This window comes from Chelonia mydas, chromosome 2, assembly GCF_015237465.2.
Source record: "Chelonia mydas isolate rCheMyd1 chromosome 2, rCheMyd1.pri.v2, whole genome shotgun sequence".
Lineage (NCBI taxonomy): Eukaryota > Metazoa > Chordata > Testudines > Cheloniidae > Chelonia > Chelonia mydas.
In genome coordinates, this window is record NC_057850.1 from 116,656,896 (window position 1) to 116,677,706 (window position 20,811).

Here is a 20,811-nt window from a genome sequence, read left to right on the forward strand (position 1 = left end):
ACAGTCTGCAACCTTCCTTGCCCACTTCTGCCAGTGCTCTTGTAACATCAGTCTTTCAGTTCTATGTTTTCCTTTAACAGACACTGACAGCTCTGCCAAATTGTGTAATGGCTTTGCGCTTTCACTTCCTAAATTAGGACAGCATCAGGATTAAAAACCTACCTCTTGGTGAATGGCTTTCTTAACTATGATAAACACTTGGAAACCAGTTTTAAATTTAATATGATCTCCACTGGGTTTCTCTCAAGTTTTTACTAAACTAATAAATGGACAATGGCATTACCATATTCCATCAATGTGAATCATACTTAATAGATGACACAAACCCCAAACATACACGAATGAACACTTGGGAATTATTTGCAGAAAGCATCTGTAACCAGACTGCTCCTTGGGAGGAGGTGTTTTGTAATGATGCCTCTTTAAGAAGACACACAAACACTTGTAAGTTATAATACACAAACATTTGGGCCCAAAGGCACAGGGCTATTACGAATAACACTGGAGGTTTTTTAAGGGCCAAATCCTGCTACTGTTGTAGTCAATGGCAAAACTGTCAAACTCAAGGATGTAGGATGGATTCCTAAAGTGATATCCTCTAGTACTGTGGTTTTCAACCAGTGGTCCTTGAACCCTTGGAGGCTCTGCAGACTATGGGCAGGTCTATGCTACCGATTACGTTGATCTAACTTATCTTGCTCAGGGGTGTGAAAAAACTCCTCCTCCCTTCCCCCCCCCCGCAAGTGATGCAAGTTTCACGCTGTCCACACCAGCACTAAGTCAGCAGGGGCCACTCTCTCACCAACATAGTTTCTGCTTCTCGTCCAGGTGGAGTAATTATGCTGACGGGAGAGCTGTCTCCTGTCGGCATAGCGTGTTTTCACCAGATGCGCTACAGCGACGTAGCTGCATCAGTGCAGCTGCTCTGATGTAGCACTGTAGTGTAGACTTGCCCTATGTCTAAGGGATCTGCAAAAGGTAACTATGAAAATAAAGTTTCAGAGCCAAGAAAAGGCATTCTGTCTTTATGATCAATCAAAAGCATGCGAATACCCCCATCTACAGGTCAAAACCTGGAAGTGTTGTTGTTACCATAGGTTTCAGAGTAGCAGCCGTGTTAGTCTGTATTCACAAAAAGAAAAGGAGGACTTGTGGCACCTTAGAGATTAACCAATTTATTTGGGCATAAGCTTTCGTGAGCTACAGCTCACTTCATCAGATGCATTAGTGGAAAATACAGTGGGGAGATTTATATACATAGAGAACATGAAACAATGGGTGTTACCATACACACTGTAACCAGAGTGATCACTTAAGGTGAGCTATTACCAGCAGGAGAGCAGGGGGTGGGGGGGTGCGTAGTGATAGTAGTTTTGTAGTGATAATCAAGGTGGGCCATTTCCAGCAGTTGACAAGAACGTCTGAGGAACAGTGGAGGGTGGGAGGGGTGGATAAGCATGGGGAAATAGTTTTACTTTGTGTAATGACCCATCCACTCCCAGTCTCTATTCAAGCCTAAGTTAATTGTATCCAGTTTGCAAATTAATTCCAATTCAGCAGTCTCTCGTTGGAGTCTGTTTTTGAAGTTTTTTTGTTGAAGTATTGCCACTTTTAGGTCTGTAATCGAATGACCAGAGAGACTGAAGTGTTCTCCAACTGGTTTTTGAATGTTATAATTCTTGGCGTCTGATTTGTGTCTATTTATTCTTTTACACAGAGACTGTCCAGTTTGGCCAATGTACATGGCAGAGGGGAATGCTGGCACATATCATATTGGTAGATGTGCAGGTGAACGAGCCTCTGATATTGTGGCTGATGTGATTAGGCCCTATGATGGTGTCCCCTGAATAGATATGTCTAACACCCCTTCTCACGCTGCATCAAATGCCAGGCCAAGCACATGCAACATTTATAGTTGAATTCTGTTCAGCCAGTTTTCAGTCTAAGACTTCTATATAGCTCAGTGGTTTGAGCATTGGCCTGCTAAACCCAGGGTAGTGAGTTCAATCCTTGAGGGGGCCATTTAGGGATCTGGGGCAAAAATTGGGGACTGGTCCTGCTTTGAGCAGGGGCTTGGACTAGATGACCTCCTGAGGTCCCTTCCAACCCTGATATTCTATGATTCTATAGTAGGCGTCCACGGACCACATGTTGAATTTCCAAAGGGGTCCACACCTCTCTTTTTGAAAATTTTTAAGGGTCTGCAAATGAAAAATGATTGAAAACTACTGCTCTAGTAAATGCCCACAGGAAGAAAAAGCAGTCTTACTAATTAGCTATTGCTTTACACCAAAGTCTCCCTGTTTTTTCTCTATAGAGCACCTGACCCTTACATCAAACAATGCAGCTCTGGTGTGTCAAATTGGTAAAACTGTGTTTACAATCCCAAAGAGAGAGATTTTAAAAATGTACTTCAACTAGTCTCACCAATGATATCATTTCTTGTTGCTCGTGGCTCAAATTGCATTGCGTACAGATCAGATGTGGTGACGTTGCAGCCCTGTTTGCTCAATTCTTCTACTGCAAGATTCTTTAAGGATCCATTTAGAGATTTGGGCTCTTGATGTGTATAAATTATTAGTACTTTTCTCCCTGGAGTTAAAAAGAAAATAAAATCTCCAGATACCATGGTGATGGATACATCTAAAATAGTATGCAGAGACAGGGCCTCGTTCTCCATTGTTCAGCACCTTGTTTACTTTCGGACCAGTGCAAAGTGAGGAAAACACTACTCGGTCATAATGGTAGCATTTTATATCCACCTACCATTGGTAAGAGACTATGTTAAGTGCTGGGCAATGGTGAATCTGGCCCACTGAGTTAATCTTTGCTGAAGTGAGCTTCCCTAACTGGAACTCAGTGGACTGAGGGGAAAGAAAAAACCAAAAGTGCCTGGAGTTACAAGTTAAAATCTTCTGCTTATTTTATGCATGGCCCCACTGTCTCCTGGCAGTATACTCAAGGAACTAAACAAATAGTTAACATCCATAATACAATATAATTTTTTAATAGAACCATAGCAGTATTTTTGATTCACTGAGCACAAAGGGGGGAGGGAGGGTGGGTGATGTTCCTACATACATGAAGACAGTGGTTTATTTATAAAAACTGCAGTGAGAGAAACTTTCACACATGGCTTAAAACGGAGGTGAGGTAGACCTGCAGGGAGGAAAAGCTGCATCTCTGAAGAGCCAACACAGAAAAAGGCTTGGTTATCTAATTAACTAAATTTCGGTGGTAGAAGCAAGGGATGGATATGCCAGGTCTCCATCAGCCTGATGATTAAGTTGGCAGTTTCAAATATAGCCAGGAGTATCTCAGTTAAGGGCTTGAACAACCACTTTTCTGCTTTATCATCAGTCAATATAAAGAATACTGTAAAGAGCAGATGTTGATCTATTAACCAAGCGTGTTGCTGATTCTAGCATCACATAAAAGTAATAAAGCATCCCTGCCAAGAGGTCATTACAATCCTCAAGCATTGTGTTCATATGGTTGATGTAATAAGAATATAAATCCATTTGAAACAACTATGATCTCACTCAGTAACTTATTCAAGAAAGTAAAGGAAGGACAGTCACACATTTGCTGCTTAAGAGCCTGTTCCTGCAAACACTACGTGCTGAATAGTCTGCAAAGTGCTGAGTAGCATCAATTCCCATCAAGCTGAAGACACTCAGCACTGTAGGTTTGGGGTAAAATTTGCAAAAGCACCTAAGTCCACTGGGATTTAAGAAAGTAAGTGACTTAGGTGCTTTTGCAAATTTTACCTCACAGCCCCATCCAAGCACTGATGGAGCTAGGACATTTCTGATTCCAGCGTGCACAGCTCCGAAATGAGTAACATTCTATAGCTACCGAAGGAAAATGATCTCTTCTTACCTGCCATTTTTTAATAGTCTTCCTCTCTAGAAAATCCACTATTGCCTATAACAGACTCCCAAAAGAGAGATGTGCTCATTGGAGAAACACCATAACAGTGAAAAGGACACGCTTTCCCTTTCAGTACCACTTGGCTGAAAGTGCACACTGAGTCTGAAACAGGAGACAGGTTGCAAAAGAATAATTAAAGAAACAAGAGGTGGTGTAGCCATACAGATTGCACTATAACTAAAAGGAGCATATGATGGTGTACTGTGGTATGAAGGTTTTATCAATGTAAATTTTGGATGGCTGCTTTAGTCACTAGTGGTGAAGTGACACATAAGTTATGTACATCATCTCACACAAGTATAGACACATATTGGGCCAGAATCATTGGTATGCTCTGGCTACTTTACACTGCTCCAGCAAAACATCTGTAAACTCACTTTAACTATCTGGTTAAACTGGATTTACAGCTGCTTTCATCAATGTCTACAGCAAATTTTACTAATTTGGAAGGTGCTAATTCCTCTCATAGCTTCTCAAAAAAACACTTCAACATCATCTCTATCCACAACTCTCCATGCCTCAGCATACATTATAAAGATTTATATTAAATACTCATTGAGTTGTGTTTATCACAGGCAAACATTGAAACCTGCATTTCAGCCTCAAACAGCTGCCTTCAAAACACTCAAACCCAGCCTGAAGGCAGCTTAGTGCTTTTGGTTACGGAGTCTTTGGGTCACAGTGTGACCCCTTACTCACACTGGTGAGCATTTTCTCACACCCGTACTCATAGCTGTAACTGCTCCCCCAGGTGTGTTAAGAGCTTCACCAAATGCCCCTTTGTGTTTGCCTCTCATTAAAATCATAGGCTAAATGCATGCTATTTATGGTGAAGGATGCCTTATATTGCAGGTAGCCTTACTGAAGTCCATGGGACTAGCGGCGGAGTAAAGTACTTTTCAATAGGCGTAACAGTTAGACTGGCCCAGAGAGTCCTAATTTGTATACGCTACCAGTGTCTTCATTGCCCGCAATAAAACATTTTAAATTAATCTCCATGAAAGCAGATGGGGCTCTGACATCTGCTCACTCTGCTTTTCTTCCCCATTAAAATGTTACAATAAGAGGCATGGCATGCATATGTGTGCGAGGTTTGCCACTTAGCTAGGGTTACCAGATAGCAACTGTGGAAAAAACAGGACAGGGAGTGGGGGGTAATAGGCGCCTATATAAGAAAAAATCCCAAAAAATGAGACTGTCCCTTTAAAAATGGGACATCTGGTCACCCTACACTTAGTATAAGTCTAATACATCTGTTTCCTAGCACCGCCGAGTCTTTGCTGAGTTTTTCAAACCATCCTCCTACAACTTCTATAGTTGTGGAACCTTTGCAAGTCCCCTGCTGCCTGGCTGCTTTAGCGTCTGTGTAAAGTTCAAACCCATCAACACCACTTCCAGACAACCTATTGCACGGGCATAAAGACTATGTCTTCGCTGCAAAAAAACTGTGTACTTTTACACCAAGGTGGGGTGTCAGGGTTGTCAACTTTGGTTGGATGTATTCCTGGAGATTTCATCACATAACCATCTCTAATTAAAGATTAATATTAAATTCCTGGAGGGTTAGCAACCCTAGTCTCAGTGTCGAAATCACAAGATTTTGCAGTGAAGATGTAGGCTCTAGCTGTCTTTACAATATGCAGCACATCACAAGGAAAGCTGCATGCATCTCGGGCTTGGTCTACACACTACAGAATTAGGTCGACGTAAGGCAGTTTACATCGATGTTGTTATGTCAGTGCCTACACTACAGCCTTGCTGCTGCCGATGTACGTGCCCCACTACCCCGCCATAATAGTGCCGCCTCCAGGAGAGGCATAGGGCTTCGGTCAGTCTAGTTAGGGCAATGCAGTGTCTATATAGACACTATGTTATTCACATCAGCTGATGGCTGTCATACTTGTCAATTTCATGGCCCCATGCATGGACAATGGGTATCATAGGCCAGGGGAGGCTAAGCCTCCCCAAACAGGATGAGGTACACCTCCTTTTGGAGGAGCGCTGCTGCCAAAAGGGCGCCCGCGCTCTGCCCTGAGACCCTGCTCCCGCATCCCGCTCTTCCCCCATGGCTCTGCCCACGCTCCTCCTCTTCCCGCCCTCACTCTGCCACTTTCCTCCACGCCCCCCCCACCCAACGCTCGCACCTCTTCACCCCCCAAGAGGCAGAGAGGAGCTGGCGGCAGGTGGGGGGGCCTCAGAGGAGGGGACAGAGAGAGGCCCGAGCCACAGGTGGAGCAGGAGCCTCGGGACAGAGTGGGGGTGGAATGCGGGTGGGTTTGGGGAGGAGGCCGAGCGGGGGTGGGCTTTGGGATGGAGCGGGGGGGCAGGGTCATGGTCCAGGCACGGACGGCCCCCCCTTCTAAGGAGCATCTGGCACTCAGGACCAGCCTCCCCCAATACAGGTGTCATGCGCTGCCCCTGGCTCCATGCCTGGGCCGGTGGTGGGTTCCAGCGAGAGCCTAGCTGCCCCCCATTCTAGCTCCCCACTCCCAGCTGGGCCGCTGCCCTGGCTCCCCTACAGCCAGCTGCCCACTCAGGGAGGCAAAAAGCTCTGGGGGCAGCTGGGCTCCCAGCAGGGATCTGCGAGGAGCTGAGAGCCCTGGCTTCCAGCCCCCCACATTGCCGCTCTTCAGTTGATGGAAGCGTTCCTAGTGAGGACGCACACCACCGACAGGAGGGCAGTGTGGACATCAGCCACCACAGTAACTACTGCAGTGGTTGTAAGTCGGCCTAACGTAGGTCAGCAGTGTAGATATGCCCCCAGTGTTTTGCAGACTGGGCCCTTTTTACCTGTTGTCTGGGTCAGAAGGGAAGAGTCCTGTTCCTGGATGAAAGGGAAGCTGCTGCTCTTTACAGGGTTGGAAAGGACAGTGTGAGGGGGTGGAGAGAGAGGAGTGTAACTAGCTCCACCAACAAATGAAACTCCCACCTAGTGGACACCCTCCACCTCCTCCCTCCTTTCATTGTTACAGCTGCAGAGTCAGACCAATAGGAGACTGTTGGAAGCACTCTCCCTACCTTCAAGAGTGCCAAGGACCCACATGATTGGTTCTCTAATGATTCTGCTGACTGCTACCTTGTTTCTCTCTGCCCTGTGGCAGTTCGCCAGAGGAGGCCCTCCCCACCCTCTTGTTATGGCCTTGGGAATGCTGTTGATTCACTTTGTAGACAGCCTCCTGTACTGATGCATGATCTTCAGCAGCCGTGACACAACTTTCAAGGCAAGGATGTGAATTTCCACATTTTTGTCTGATCTCACACCCCCTGAAAGGACCCCTAGGATACTGGGAGGGCCCCCCACACAACTTTTCATTAGGGCTAGATTACACCATGCTCCCAATTCCACAGACAAAGGGGGCCTTAGGGAGAGGCTGAACTGCATGTGTGCTATTTACTATTCAGGCTCCATAATGAACTGCTTTCTGCAGACACTGGCAGGGCTACTTCAGCAGCTGACCTGGCTTAAGTGCCCAACTCCAGGAGAGAGTGCCTGGCTGAAGATCCTGAGTGGTGAGAGGTGCCTATCTCTGTTCCACCAGCCAGGTGCATTAGGTCAGCTGCTTAGGTGCCTAAGACCCTCTCTTCTCCCTTCCCTTCTGCTTGGCATTTCACTTCTGGCTAGCTTTAGCAGTTCCCTATGCAGCTTGCTGGTTTCTGAGGATCCCTTTCTTAGGCACCTAATTCTTCCCATGCATTCTGGCATCATTATCATAATGGGTGGTAAAAATAACAGTACAGATGTTCCCACTCAGGTTGGAGCTCGGTCTCTGAGACACCCCTCCCCCTGCTTGCTGGGTTTCAGTCAGAGCTCAAGCTCCAGCCCGAACAGGAACATCTACACTACTGTTTTTAGCTTTGTAGCATGAGCCTGAATCTACACACCCACATTCTGAGACTTGCTGCTGCAGTTTTATTTTCTATAGATATATATTTGCAGTATAAACGTACCCTTAGAGATTAGGTGTTGGTACGCTGGGCAGAGTGCTCCCTAAGTGCCTTCGAACATCTGGGCCTTTGTCTTTATATTTGTTCCTAGCACACGCAGCACAGTTAGAGCTATGTAAATAATACCAAGAATAAGAATTTCTACTACAAAACCATTACAAGCATTACATAATTAATCCTCATGAGGAAGGCAAGGTAAGACAGCTAAATACGTATTTACTAACTTCTTCCATCCCTTGCAGTGCTCACTTTTCAATTTTGCAAACAGACATCAAAAGAAGAGCGCAAGGCCCCAATCTTGCAAATATATAAGTCAATAAGTGTGTGTTTAACTTTACACATGTGCGTATTCCCATTGAACTCCATGGAACTAGTCATGCGTGTAAAATTAAGCACGTGCATAAATGTTTGCAGGACTGGGCCCTTTCAGATAATTAACTGCCCCCATTCAGCTCTCTGGGCTATTAACTGTGAAGAGTTAAATGTCAGCATTATTAATCATTTCACCATTTCAGTTTTTTTTTTTAAGCAGAAACATCTATGTATTTCTGGGTAGAGCTATCAACACTTCTTCAAGGCTCTCAACAGAACTCTGGGACAGAGCGGCCTAATCAGTTTTAGGAACTGATTTATTCCTCCCCTTTTATGTAACTGTATGGTAGAGAATAGAGTTGCTTGCTCGCCTCCCTATTTTTTATGTTAAAGGATCCCTGAATGTGCATCTCTTGAATGGACCTCCCCTCCCACCTCCCCGGGCATTTCCCCTTCGCTGCACTGAGAATTTGTGTATTCAGGGCCAATAAGGTAATTAGCTGGCTGTCTTCTTCATCCTCTTTTCTCTCAACAACATTCATCTCTCCAACCCTCGCTCAGAGCAGAAAGGACATTCTCTTTCCATTATTTATTGCTCTGCCTAAGGAGTTAATTGCTGAGTGATGCAGAATAGTTGCAGCTCAGAGCTGGGTGGAGATTCTCCTCTCATCCCACTGTAAATTAGGAGGACTGAACTCAGTGGAGCCATACTTGTGTAAAGGGAGGATTATCGGTTTAGGGTTTCCCCTGCATTGGGGTGACAGTAGCAGTTGTTCTCTTCCACTTGGGACACAGACTGGCTGTTAGCTATTTCCTCACAATCACCCCAATAACCCAACTGTGCTGCTCTAAGGACTCACAGCAAATCAGCATGAGTGGAAGCAGTATGTGTAATCCTGGTGGGATATTTTGTGGTAGGGCTCTCTCAAGCCTCCTGTTGGAGCTGATCCACTGTGGATAAATAATTAAAGAGTCACTGGGCCAGAGACCGAGAGAGAATGAGAATGACTCTGCTGCTTGGTGGTTAGAGCATGTATGTGGGAGACCTTCAAATTAAGATTAAGGAATAGGTAAAATGGGGCATTTATGGATGGACAAAAGAGAGGGATGACTGTTATACTGAAACATTTCAGGCAAGACATCCTGAAGGACGGTTGTGACATTCTATACCTTGGGGGAGCGTCCTGTAACCCCCATATTCTTCATTTTTATATCATTGTGATCTTGCATATAAAGCATGCCTTATGAGGTATCAGGGGAAAGGTTATGATCTGCTGAAAGACATTGTTCTATCTAAATAGGTGTATCACCAATGCATATGAGATTATAAGAATTGTGTTGTATGGTTTTCACTAAAATATGCTGTGGATTTGGGAGGCACCCAGATAGTAGCTATACAGAGACAATGGCAAGGGAGGTAACAACACTTGGGTAGGTGCAATTGAACAGAGACCACCAGCCATTGTCCAGCAAGGGAGCTACAATGCAATGACTCACCTGGATGAGGCCACTCCAAGGGAATTGCTTAACCTTGCCTGGGGACTCAGCAGTGCCCACCAGACATGCCTGGACTTGTGCTCTCCAGGCACATGCGACTGAGGGTATAAAACAAAACACTTGGGCCCCATGCTTGGCCTTTCTCCTACCCCCACTATGCTGCAAGTACCGAGGACACCGAGGAGACTTAAGACTCCAAGAGAGGAGACTGGCCCAGGTTTCAAGGGTGAAATCTGCATACTATGAACTACAATATCCAGTGGGGTGAGAAAAACTGCTTAATCTAGATGTTGCCCCGTCTAATAGAGTTGAGAGTTTAGACTGCATGCTTATATTTTATTTTATTTTGGTAACTAACTCTGACTTTTTGCCTACCACTATAATCACTTACAATCTATCTTTGGTAGTCAATAAATTTGTTTAACTGTTTATTGTTACTAGTGAGTTTGCCTGAAGTGTGTGGTAAATCTGATCAGGTATATATCCACTTTCCATTGATGAAGTGGTGAACCAATTAATAAATTTGCACTGCTCGTCTTCAGCATTGCAAGATGGTATATCCCTGAGGTACAGTGCTTGGAGCTGGGGGGATTTGGCTCTGGTGCCTTTCTCTGTGTGATTCATGAGTGGCTCTGGGAGCATTCATGCAATCTAGCTGGGTGGAGGGTCTCCACCTGTGGTTGTGCTGAGTGATCACAGCTCCTGGAGGGGTTTGCCGCTGGTCACTAGCAAGGCATTGTGAGAGACAGCCCAGTCTGGAGAGAGTTCAGGGGGCACTGTGGTCCCACAGTCCCAGGTTGCACCCCGGGGATCCCATCACAACAGTAGCTCACCGAATTCCTCTAGTTGGCTGCATGGGCAAATGGAGAACACTGGAAATGTTACAGCTGTTCCGCTGGCCCCATACTTCTACAGAGGGGACAAAGAATTGTCCATCTTGCCTAGAATGTAGCATCTGATCTAGAGAAATAAAGGCAAACCGATTCCAGTCCCTAAACTACTGTTGTCTTTTGAAAAGACGACTTGGGATATAGTGTGACCAGGAGACAGAAACTTGCAGAGTCTGACAGGGCAAGAAGGAGGCTAGAACAAACCCCAACTGGACAAGGAAAGAATAAGCAGTGTAAAGTGAGGAAGAAAGTTTGGCTACCCACTGTCAAAAATAAGCTGTATGCAAAATGCCAAGACCCATGTAATGCATGAGGGAGACAGTCTTTCGTATAAGCCTTGGCCTGATTCTTTTTCCCAGGTTAGAAATAACTTCCACTGACTTCAACAGGAATTACTCTGATCCTCTGGTTGGGCAAATCCTTGGTTTGAGAGGACTCTGTGGAATCTCTCCCTGCTCTTCCTCCAATAGCTTATAGACAAGACTGGCAAATGAGTCACTGCTCAACTCGGGGTGTCCAGTGGTATCCCAAGAGGGCATGGTTGGATTATTCCCAAGAATTCCATGCATCTTCACAAAGGATGTCCTCCTTAATGTGTGTGTTAAGAACCTCCTATACGGCTTCCAGTCTGGTCTCATGAGCATTTATTGATTTTAAGCCACTCAACAGCATTCCCCACAGTATCTAAACAAAGCTCTGTTTTGTTCAAGGTCCTTTTGAAGATCCTCTCTCTTCCTACCAAGAATCTCTTCCACTGACTTTATTAATAAATTTGAACTTTAGCTCTGGCTTTTTTTCTTGAGTGAGACAGGGTTGAGATTAATGATAAAAGCCCAGTCCCAAATGGTTTTTCTAATCCAGGCAGAAGCTGGAGTGCACTGGTTTGAGAGACCTGAGAAAACTCTCCACTGGATGTACTCTTAGTGGATTGAACTGCCGGAGTTTGTAAAACTTGCCCTTGATCACCGGCGGAACAGCTAGAATTGTGTGACTGCATAAGGAGCTGAGAGACAGAGAGGAATCCACTTTAAAGATGTAATATTGGTGCAAGTTTGATGACACCAGGGACCAGATTGTGTTTATCCCTCCTTCAGTGGGCCTAGAGACTCCACAGGTATGCCCTATTTAGTGCATCTAGCCTGTTTGCTGAACAGGGTGGGTCTGAGGCAGTTTGGCTCCTTTTACCTTTGGGCTGATGCTTGCTCCCAAGGGCACTATGTCCGTTCCTGTGAATACTACAAAATAAGGCCAAGCTGGTATGTGAAGTTGACCCAGAAAATTGTCTGGGATCCAGGTGGTCTAATCATTGCTCCCACCCCATGTGTGATACAAACTAATGATCAATTCGGAATATAAGTAGCTAGTAACAAAATCTTCCTGGAGTCCAATATCACAGGCCTGCTGTGTGACCCTGAATACGTTACTTCCCCTCTTTAACTCAGCTTCCCCATCTGGTTTCCTCTATGCAGTGCTTTGAGATCTCTGAATGAAAACTGTAACTATGAAAAAAGAATACCTCCCTCTTGGATCTAGGTTTGTACCCCAGAGTAAGGCAAGTTGGGATTTGAACAACCATGTTGTCTAGCCCCAGGCTTAGACAACACAATGGTTAAAAACTGAAGACTCCTGTCAGCTTGGCTCTATGATTACTCCTTCCAAGCTTCTATTGGTGGAAGATTTTTTTTTTTTGGGGGGGGGGGGGGGGGGGAGAGGCTAGTGTAGACACAGCCTAACCACCATCAATACAGTGAACCTGATTCTCCTATTACACATGCTGGAGTCTTTTGGGAGTAATTCCCATTGGCTTCAACAGGCTTTGGATCAGACCTATGGTCACCAGTAAGTGGTAAACACCATCTCCGTCCCATTCGGGATAGGATTATTATGCAGCAGATTCTTTTTGTTTGAAGTTATGTTTGAGTCTACAGCATTGGGATAGCAAGCTTCTGCCAAAGAGAAACCCATCTCGATTCTCTCATATCCCTCAAAAGCAGCTCTTTCTCTTACCTGTGTCACTTTAACCAGCAATACAAGACCAACTGTCTTTGTAACCATTGTTCACTCTCCGGGCTGAAATCTTTTGGGCTTGCAAAACTGCATATGAGCTGTAGCTCACGAAAGCTTATGCTCAAATAAATTGGTTAGTCTCTAAGGTGCCACAAGTCCTCCTTTTCTTTTTGCGAATACAGACTAACACGGCTGTTACTCTGAAATCTATTCAGCATGTCCATGTAGTGCCACCTAGTGGCTACTGCGAGGGAATGTCCTGATAATATAAGCTGCAAAGTCCTACGTGACAGGATTGTGGGGTTTACATTTTTAACAGAACAAACATCCTGACCCAAAGTAAATATATAAGAAAACGTTTTAAGTAGCCAATGGGCCCTGGCAGGACACATTTCAACAAAGAGAATTCCCATCACCACAAGAACAGATAAGGCAAATCCTATTCATTAGAGTTGAGTGAATCCTGAGGGGAGTGGAACAATTTCACTCTGTCTATTCCCCTCCCATGTTTCTTTTCTGTGACTATTCTAGTGAATTCTCTCATGCTGGGCTAGCGGGGCTTGCAGGAGCAACTGAGGATCAGGACACTACAGGAGACGCTTTTGGTATCACCACAGGGTATGTTGGGCAGTACCTGACATTTTCCTCTCAGGTAGCAGTGATGAGGCATAGTCATTCAGTGATACCAATCTTTAGAGCAGCAGAGGTGACAGCAGGGCTGGGTAACACAGGAAAAGGAAGCAGGAAGAGTGTGTAACTGAGAGAGCTACTTACATGTGGCTTTTTCCCCCTCTGTCTCTGAGGTCAGTAGCGAGTAATAGGAACAACAATGGCAACAACTAAAGTTGAGAAATCTTCACGCTAGCTCTAAGTAAAACACAATATTTGCAAGGATAATGCATCTTGGAACACACTATCGCCTATTTAACTACTGAGTTGTTACAGTCATATTTTGTAGCAGACTAGTAAATATGATGTAGTATATTTCTTTACACATTTTAAAAAGCCTTAATAATATGAAATTTCTCACAGCCTCTGCTGCTAAATCTTTACCAAGAAGTGAGGGGATTGGCCACTAACTTTTTCAGTAAGAGTAAGAAATCCTCAGCAGCAAGGCAGTAATTATATCCCAGGGAATAACAAAGTGGATGAATTTCCATGAATTAAGAATTTTGTGAGAGTTTTAGCTATTCTACTATACCCTAAATATATAACTGATCCAACCGCGGGAGAGGAGTGGGGCGAGAGGAGCAACATAGGAACAGCAGGCATCTTCATCCATATAAAGATGTGATATCTCCAAGAACATCCATGTTACCTAGTTGTTAGTTTCATGGGTCAAGTTAAACCAGACACAACTGAGAGTGTGTCTTCACTACAATAAAGGGGTGTGTTTTAAGAGAGAGAGTTAGCTACCTTGTTGTAAAATCCTAGTGTAGAAAAGGCAACCTTGAGGTACTGTTAGTTTTATCTTGATGCAGCTAGTCGAGGTAATTGGAAGCAGTCGGAGGGCAGAGGGCTGGGGTTTGCCTACACCAGCTGCACTGACGTAAAACTACCACTTTCCTTATCTTCACTAAGATTTTACAGTGACGTAGCTGGCTCATTGTAGAAGACAGACCCTTTTACTTGTGAAGATGCAGGCTTTGGTTTCACTACAAAAAGGTATGTTTTTACATTGGATTAGCTATCCCAACATAAAATCTTAGTGGACCCGCAGGCACAGCAGGTAGTTTTCACCTCTATGGAGTTAGGGCATATCTCTTGTGGACACTCAGGAAAGTTAAGACGAATCAACTAAAGGTGTGGATTGAAAGTGCATCCTGTGTGGATGGTCATTCAGAGGTAAAGTGGCCTTAGTTCACTTTAGCTTAATTCCCTTTGAAGGGATACTAAGGGCATGGCTACACTTGCAGTTGTAGACCGCTGGGAGTTAAATCAGCCTTCGGAGAGCGCAGCAGGAACAACGCTGCCAAGTATTTACACTCTCAACTGGAAGCGCGCTGGCGTGGCCACATTAGCAGCTCTTGCAATGCCACAAAGAGCAGTGCGTCGTGATAGCTATTCCAGCATGTAAGTGGCTGCAACGTGCTTTTCAAATGCGGGGGAGTGGGGTGGAGTGTGACAGGGAGTGTGTTGTGTGTATGTTGAGGGAGAGAGAGTGGGTTTTTGGGGGGCTGAGAGCATGTCAGCATGCTGTCTTGTAAGTTCAGACAGCAGCAGACCTCCCTCCTCCTCCTCCCCCTGCCTCTCTCTCACTCACTCAAAGCAAGCAGCATTCCTCAGTAATGGTTCCTTTGTCTTGGAGCAGATAAGAAGCCAGCTGTCAGAAACGGAGCTCTGAAAGGGCATATCCACATTCCTACAGCGAGTTCAAAACAATGACAAGAGTGGCCACTTGACTTAAGGGGATTATGGGATGTTTCCGGAGATCAATCAGAGCACAGTAATGCAACACCTCGTTCACACTGGTGCCGCAGCGCTCCAGCAGGGGCACAGCAAATGTTATTCCACTCGCCGAGGTGGAGTACCAGCAGCACTGTAGCCGCGGAGTCAGAGCCCTCTACTTGCCTTGCCAGTGTGGACGGGTAGTGAGCTAGTGCGCCCGAGCCTCCTTTATTGCGCTGTAACTCGCAAGTGTAGCCAAGCCCTAAGGCCTGGTCTACACTTAAAACTTAGTTCTGCATAGTTATAGCACTCAGGCTGTGAATAATCCTGCAGTGTATAGGCAGGGGACAGAAGCATTTTTTCCATGGTGTGGGAACACCACCTTCAGTGTAGATGCGGCTAGGTCAATGGAAGAATGATTCCATCGCCGTAACTATTATCACTTGGGGAGGAGGTGTTCCTACATCAGTCGAAAATCCCCCTTACATCAGTGTGGGCTGCAACTACACTACAGGGTTATGTTATCATAGCTATGGCATCATAGTTATGCCACTCTAGTCCCCATCCTGTAGACATGGTCTTTGCTTCTGAATAGAGTAACCAGATGTCCTGATAATATCGGGACTGTCATGATATTAGGGGCTTTGTCTTGTATAAGCAAGGATGCCCCGCCCTGTCCGAAAAACAGAAGTGTCCCGATTTTTTCATACTTGCTATCTGGTCACCTTTCTTCTGAATGAGAGCACCCATACAAGGGTTCAGTGCACCTTAAATACACACCTTTAGTGCATTTGGTTTAACTTCCCATGTAGACAAGCCCTAAATTGAAGTGAACCCTATACTCCCATTTGGGGTTTACTTCAACCAGTTACATCAAGGGAAAAATTACAGTGCCTTGTCTTCATAAGGATTTTACATTGACATATCCATTTCAGTGTAAAAACACTTTTCATTACAAAAAAAAAAAAAAAAGACAACCAGATCCTAAAAGACAACAAGATCCTAAAGCTAGTCTAATGACAGGTTTCAGAGTAGCAGCCGTGTTAGTCTGTATCCGCAAAAAGAAAAGGAGGACTTGTGGCACCTTAGAGACTAACAAACTTATTTGAGCATAAGCTTTCGTGAGCTACAGCTCACTTCATCGGATGCATCTGATGAAGTGAGCTGTAGCTCACGAAAGCTTATGCTCAAATAAATTTGTTAGTCTCTAAGGTGCCACAAGTCCTCCTTTTCTTTTTAAAGCTAGTCTGGTTCCTTTCTCCCCAATTAAGAATTCTCCTACAGCAGGAATCCTTGACAAGTCAACAGATTATGCCATTGCCACCTACTGACCACAGGTGTCTTCATGTAAAAATTGTGGTGATGGCTGCAAAACTGACTTTAATGGCAACCACTGTGTATGAGTTTTAAATCCCAGAATGCAAGAAGTTAGCCTTATGACATTTGAAAAAAATCTATGTGTATCTGACTGAGCGGTTGTTTTCAGAATGATTTTTTTCACCTGTATAACTTCCAGGGCTTTGCCAATTTAGTTTTAAACCCTAGCCCTGTGATGGATTTTAGTATTAAGGAGCGTTGATTTTTTCCACATACCTTTGAACAAAATAAAGGGCTTTGGGGGGGGTATGGGATGTCTGTTTTTAAGCTACTGGACTTCATAGTTACTCACTGCCATAGATGTCCGGTTCTCATCTGTCTGGTGAGGGGTAAAAATTATGGGTCAAGTTGGGACTTTGACTTTCTAGGCAAATAAATACACATATGAAGGGAAAATAAAGCTTTAAGAGGGAGCTCTAGTAACTATTAGGCTGAGGGAGACTATAATTTCATTATCTAAAATAATGAACTCTAAGCAAACCTCACCAGGTGCATAAGGTGCTGCCCCTGCTGAGTCAATCATGTGTGACAGAAAGTGCTTAAGAAACAACTAATTTTAGTTATTCTTTCCAGATTGCTTTTCACGGGTTCCTCTTACACAGTAGTTTATAGGGGGGTTCTGATTCTCTATTGTGTTGTGGTGGGTTTTGTGTTGAAAGGGGTTAGGGGACTGAACAGTTTACTACTAGTTGGTGAGCAACATCTGCTCATACTACATCTGTCCAGCTGCAAGCCAGCTGGGGAGGAACCAAAAACCAAGAGAGCCCTCATTAGAATAGTGTTCCATGATTTAGGGAAAATGATGCACTGGTCAAACTTATATTGTGGTGCCCTTTCTTTGAGTTTGAGAACAGCAATGTGGGCCTTAGGGAGTGAGGACCAGCTCCTGGCCCCAGATCCTGGTCAGGCTGCACAGGGAGGAGTTTCTGAGCCCAGGGGTCCTCTAGCCATATACCCCCTGATCACCTAGCAGGAGGAGAGCGGGTGCGTGGCCCCTGCCCATGGGAAGGGGCTGACGTGCTGGCTTCACAGGGGTGAGCCCTGCTGCCTGCACCTCCCCGTCAGGCTGGCAGCTCTGGGTGGCATTTCCTACCCCCCACCTGGCTGGCCAGGGGCTCCAGACCTGGGCTCACCTGCACTCACCTCTGCTCTGGCAGCCCAGGCCCACCAGCTCGTGGCACTCGGATGGCATCCCCCTGACCACTGTGCCCTGGGCGGTCACCCATGTCACCCACCCATAAGGCTGGCCATAGTTACAAGTGACTTGGAGCACAATCTTTCCCTTATACCATATAGGTTAAAACCTGGCATCTGAGACAGCAGGCAGCTATGAAGTTCAGATAGTTTCAAGACAGACACAAAACCCTTTGTATTCTCCTATGGAATAAATGGTAACACGGACAATTTCAGAGAAGTCTCTGAATTACTGCAGTAGAGAGTCTTCAAGACTTTAGTAGGGACAAACAAACATCTATGTCTTCAACACTTGCCCCCGCTCTGAACAACTGAAATAAAAGTACTCTTGTTCTAGTGAGAACAGTGCTCTGCTTACTTGAGGAAAATCCACTAGAGGGAGGAAGAGAGCTAAGAACACCATTAAAAAAATGGGTAGTTATACAACAATGGGTCCACATACCAATAAATTCTCACTTATTTTCTCCTACAGCAGTAACTGGATAAATAAACAATTATCCAAAGCTTTTCTTGTGTTAGCCTGACCCCTTATAAATCTTCCCATGAACCTTTTCAAATGTATTATATGGCTCATTTTAGTGCTTTCATTCCCTGCTTCCCCTGGGGCGAATAATGGAGTTTTCAATTCCGCGTCACATCCAAAAAATTAAAAAAGAAAAATCGTTCTGGGTTGAACAACATGTCTCATTTCAATTTCTAGCTTTTAAACATGTTTTTGCATTTTCTGCAGAATTACAGAAGGTAATTCTGAAATGCAAAATCACTTAGACCTACAAAATGGAAACATTTCCTTTAGGAAATGTTGTAACTTTTTGACTTTTTCAGGTTCCCCCCTCACTCCCCCCCGAAGGTATACAGTTTGGCAAAACTGATACAAATTTACAAAACATTTCCCATCCCCACCCCCAAGTTTTGGAAAAAAAATGTCACCCTGCTCTAACTGCAGTTACTTCAGTGGTCCTTTCTTGAAGGACAAAGCTACTATTATCTGTAATATGGATAGTTTGCACTATGGGTAAATCCACTAATGTATGAAAAGCACTCAGCTACTGTGGTGCTGAGCACAGAAATACCTATATAGATAAACTATTATTTATATACTTACACAGCCAACATTACCCTAATATCTGATCACTTCCCTATTATTTATGGATTTATCCTCAAAACACCCTGTGAGGTAGGGAAGTATGATTATCTCCATTTTAGAGGTGGGGAAAATGAGACACAGAGATTTAGGCCATCATCCTGCAAAAGTTAAACACATATACTTAATTGTACACCCTGAGTGTCTCATTTGAAGTCTATTCACAGTGCCTAACATTAAGCATGTGTGTAAATCTTTTGCAGGATTGGGGCTTTAGCTTGATCTGCCATATGCTCATCAACCCCCTACAAAAGAGCAGTCAGGGCCTTCTCAAGAGTAGATTTAACAGAAATATTCCAACTGCCCGCCACCAGAAAGCACTCCTACAGAGGGATGTTTTCTTCTTGACAGGTATAACTTATTACTGCATTCTAAATACACAGCCTAGGATGACTACTGGTGAAACTAAATTAGAGTATTACAACCTTCTAAATCTAGGACTATAGTTAGATTTTGGCACGTGGCTGAATATGGCCACACTGTGTTGATTTAAAATCAGATATGGCACAGATGCAGGTCATTGTGGGCTGAATTATTGTGTGGGCACCGTGTTTTGTGCATCTCTTGAGAGTTCTGGTTTTAAGAAATGTATCCCTTATCTGATGAAGCATTGTCAATGTAAAATGAACCGAAACTGTGTCTGGTCAATGTTATCTGCTGCTTTAGAGTGAGTACCCTGCCACATGTCTGTGTGAATTAGTTAGTTGGCAAAGCTTAAGTGAGGCAGTCAAAGAGGCATGGCCCATGTGATAAGTTGTGTGCAGCATAATTGTAGCTGTGTTGGTCCCACGATATTTGAGAGACAAGATGGGTGAGGTAATATCTTTTTTATTGGACCAACTTCTGTTGGTGAGAGAGACAAGCTTTTGAGCCACACACAGCTCATCTTCAGATCTGGGACAGGTACTCCCAGCCTCACAGCAAAATGAAAGGTGGAACAGGCTCTTTGCATTTATCACATACTGCCACACACATTTTCATTTTTTTGTTACACCAGTGTGGGGGTATCCCCCCCGTACACATCCCTCCCACACAGAAGACCAACTTCCCTGAAACACTCTAACTAGTCTTCCAGATCCACCACCGCTTTAAACAGAACTCGCACATTTTAGAATTACTTCCTTAATGTACATCTGCGTGGTTCTTCTCCCCCCCGCCACATTTCCTTTGTGCTGCCCACAGTACTGCAAACCCCCAAAGCATGTGAGCAGCGTTGAGAAATCTCCTAAGCCCCTTTTCATCTACGTCATTATCTAGCACACCTCTGTCAGCACTCACCCTGCGGAGGCCTTTTCCCCCGACTTGTCTTTTTTGACCTTTTCATTGACCTATCCCCACGTAGCTTCTTGTCTCACTCAATCATGCAAGCTACAGTAATTTGTACTGTGATTAATTGCTGTGGTTTATAAATCTCAACCTGAAATGCTGGGCATCAAGATAGGAAACATCCTACTGTGCAGCAGTCAAGGATGATGAACAAACCCAGGATGGAAAGGTGAAAGAGAACGACTTCCACCCCCACCCACCACCTTCTATATAAATTGCAAATCTGAGGTCAAAAGAATCCTGGGTGTATTTCTGATTACAGAAAGATGATCCACAGTCTCCTGTTTTGGTAGTAAAGGCTGTGAACCTGAATCTCCACACCACATAATATAAATCTCTCAATACTAGCAATATTGGCTCCTTCGAAGCTGGAGGGAAACTGAGGTAGGAAGTCAGGTTTCAGTTTGTTTAGTTGCTGTCCCACTAGGTGATTGCTGTCATGGAAATGAGAATTTTACTCAACCAATAAATGTTTGTATTCGTGTTAAAGAAGACAGAATGGATAATTAGTCAGCCCAGCCTGTTATGTTGCTGAGTTCCTCCTCTTGTCCTGCTTAAGCAATAGCAAACTGTACTGCACTTGTGGTATGAAAATGTGTTTTCATTAGTGTTTGCACTCTCCTTGAAATGCAGTATGATGGGCCTGTGATTAGGGGGAAGAATCACTTCATGTATATGGCCGGTGACTGTCTGAGTAGCTTTGCTTTTTTTTATTACTACTTATATTACAGTAGCACCTGTAAACCTCATTGAGGATCAGGGCCTCAGTATGCTAGGTGCAACTCAAACACATTGTAA

At 44.5% G+C, this 20,811-nt stretch overlaps 1 protein-coding gene across 6 annotated transcripts in view; it reads right to left on the minus strand.

Moving 5' to 3' along the window:
• NQO2 (N-ribosyldihydronicotinamide:quinone reductase 2) overlaps positions 1–20,811 on the minus strand; it is a 69,339-nt gene that overhangs the window by 9,649 nt on the left and 38,879 nt on the right. For 4 of the 6 annotated variants that reach the window (XM_037893227.2, XM_037893225.2, XM_037893226.2 and 1 more), the window contains one exon: positions 2,428–2,592. In XM_037893227.2, the coding sequence (XP_037749155.1) occupies positions 2,428–2,592 (165 nt within the window). Of the gene's footprint in view, positions 1–2,427; positions 2,593–3,882; positions 4,036–6,723; positions 6,875–20,811 lie in introns of those variants that run through there. The other 2 variants (XM_043540184.1, XM_037893230.2) reach the window with 2 other exon arrangements.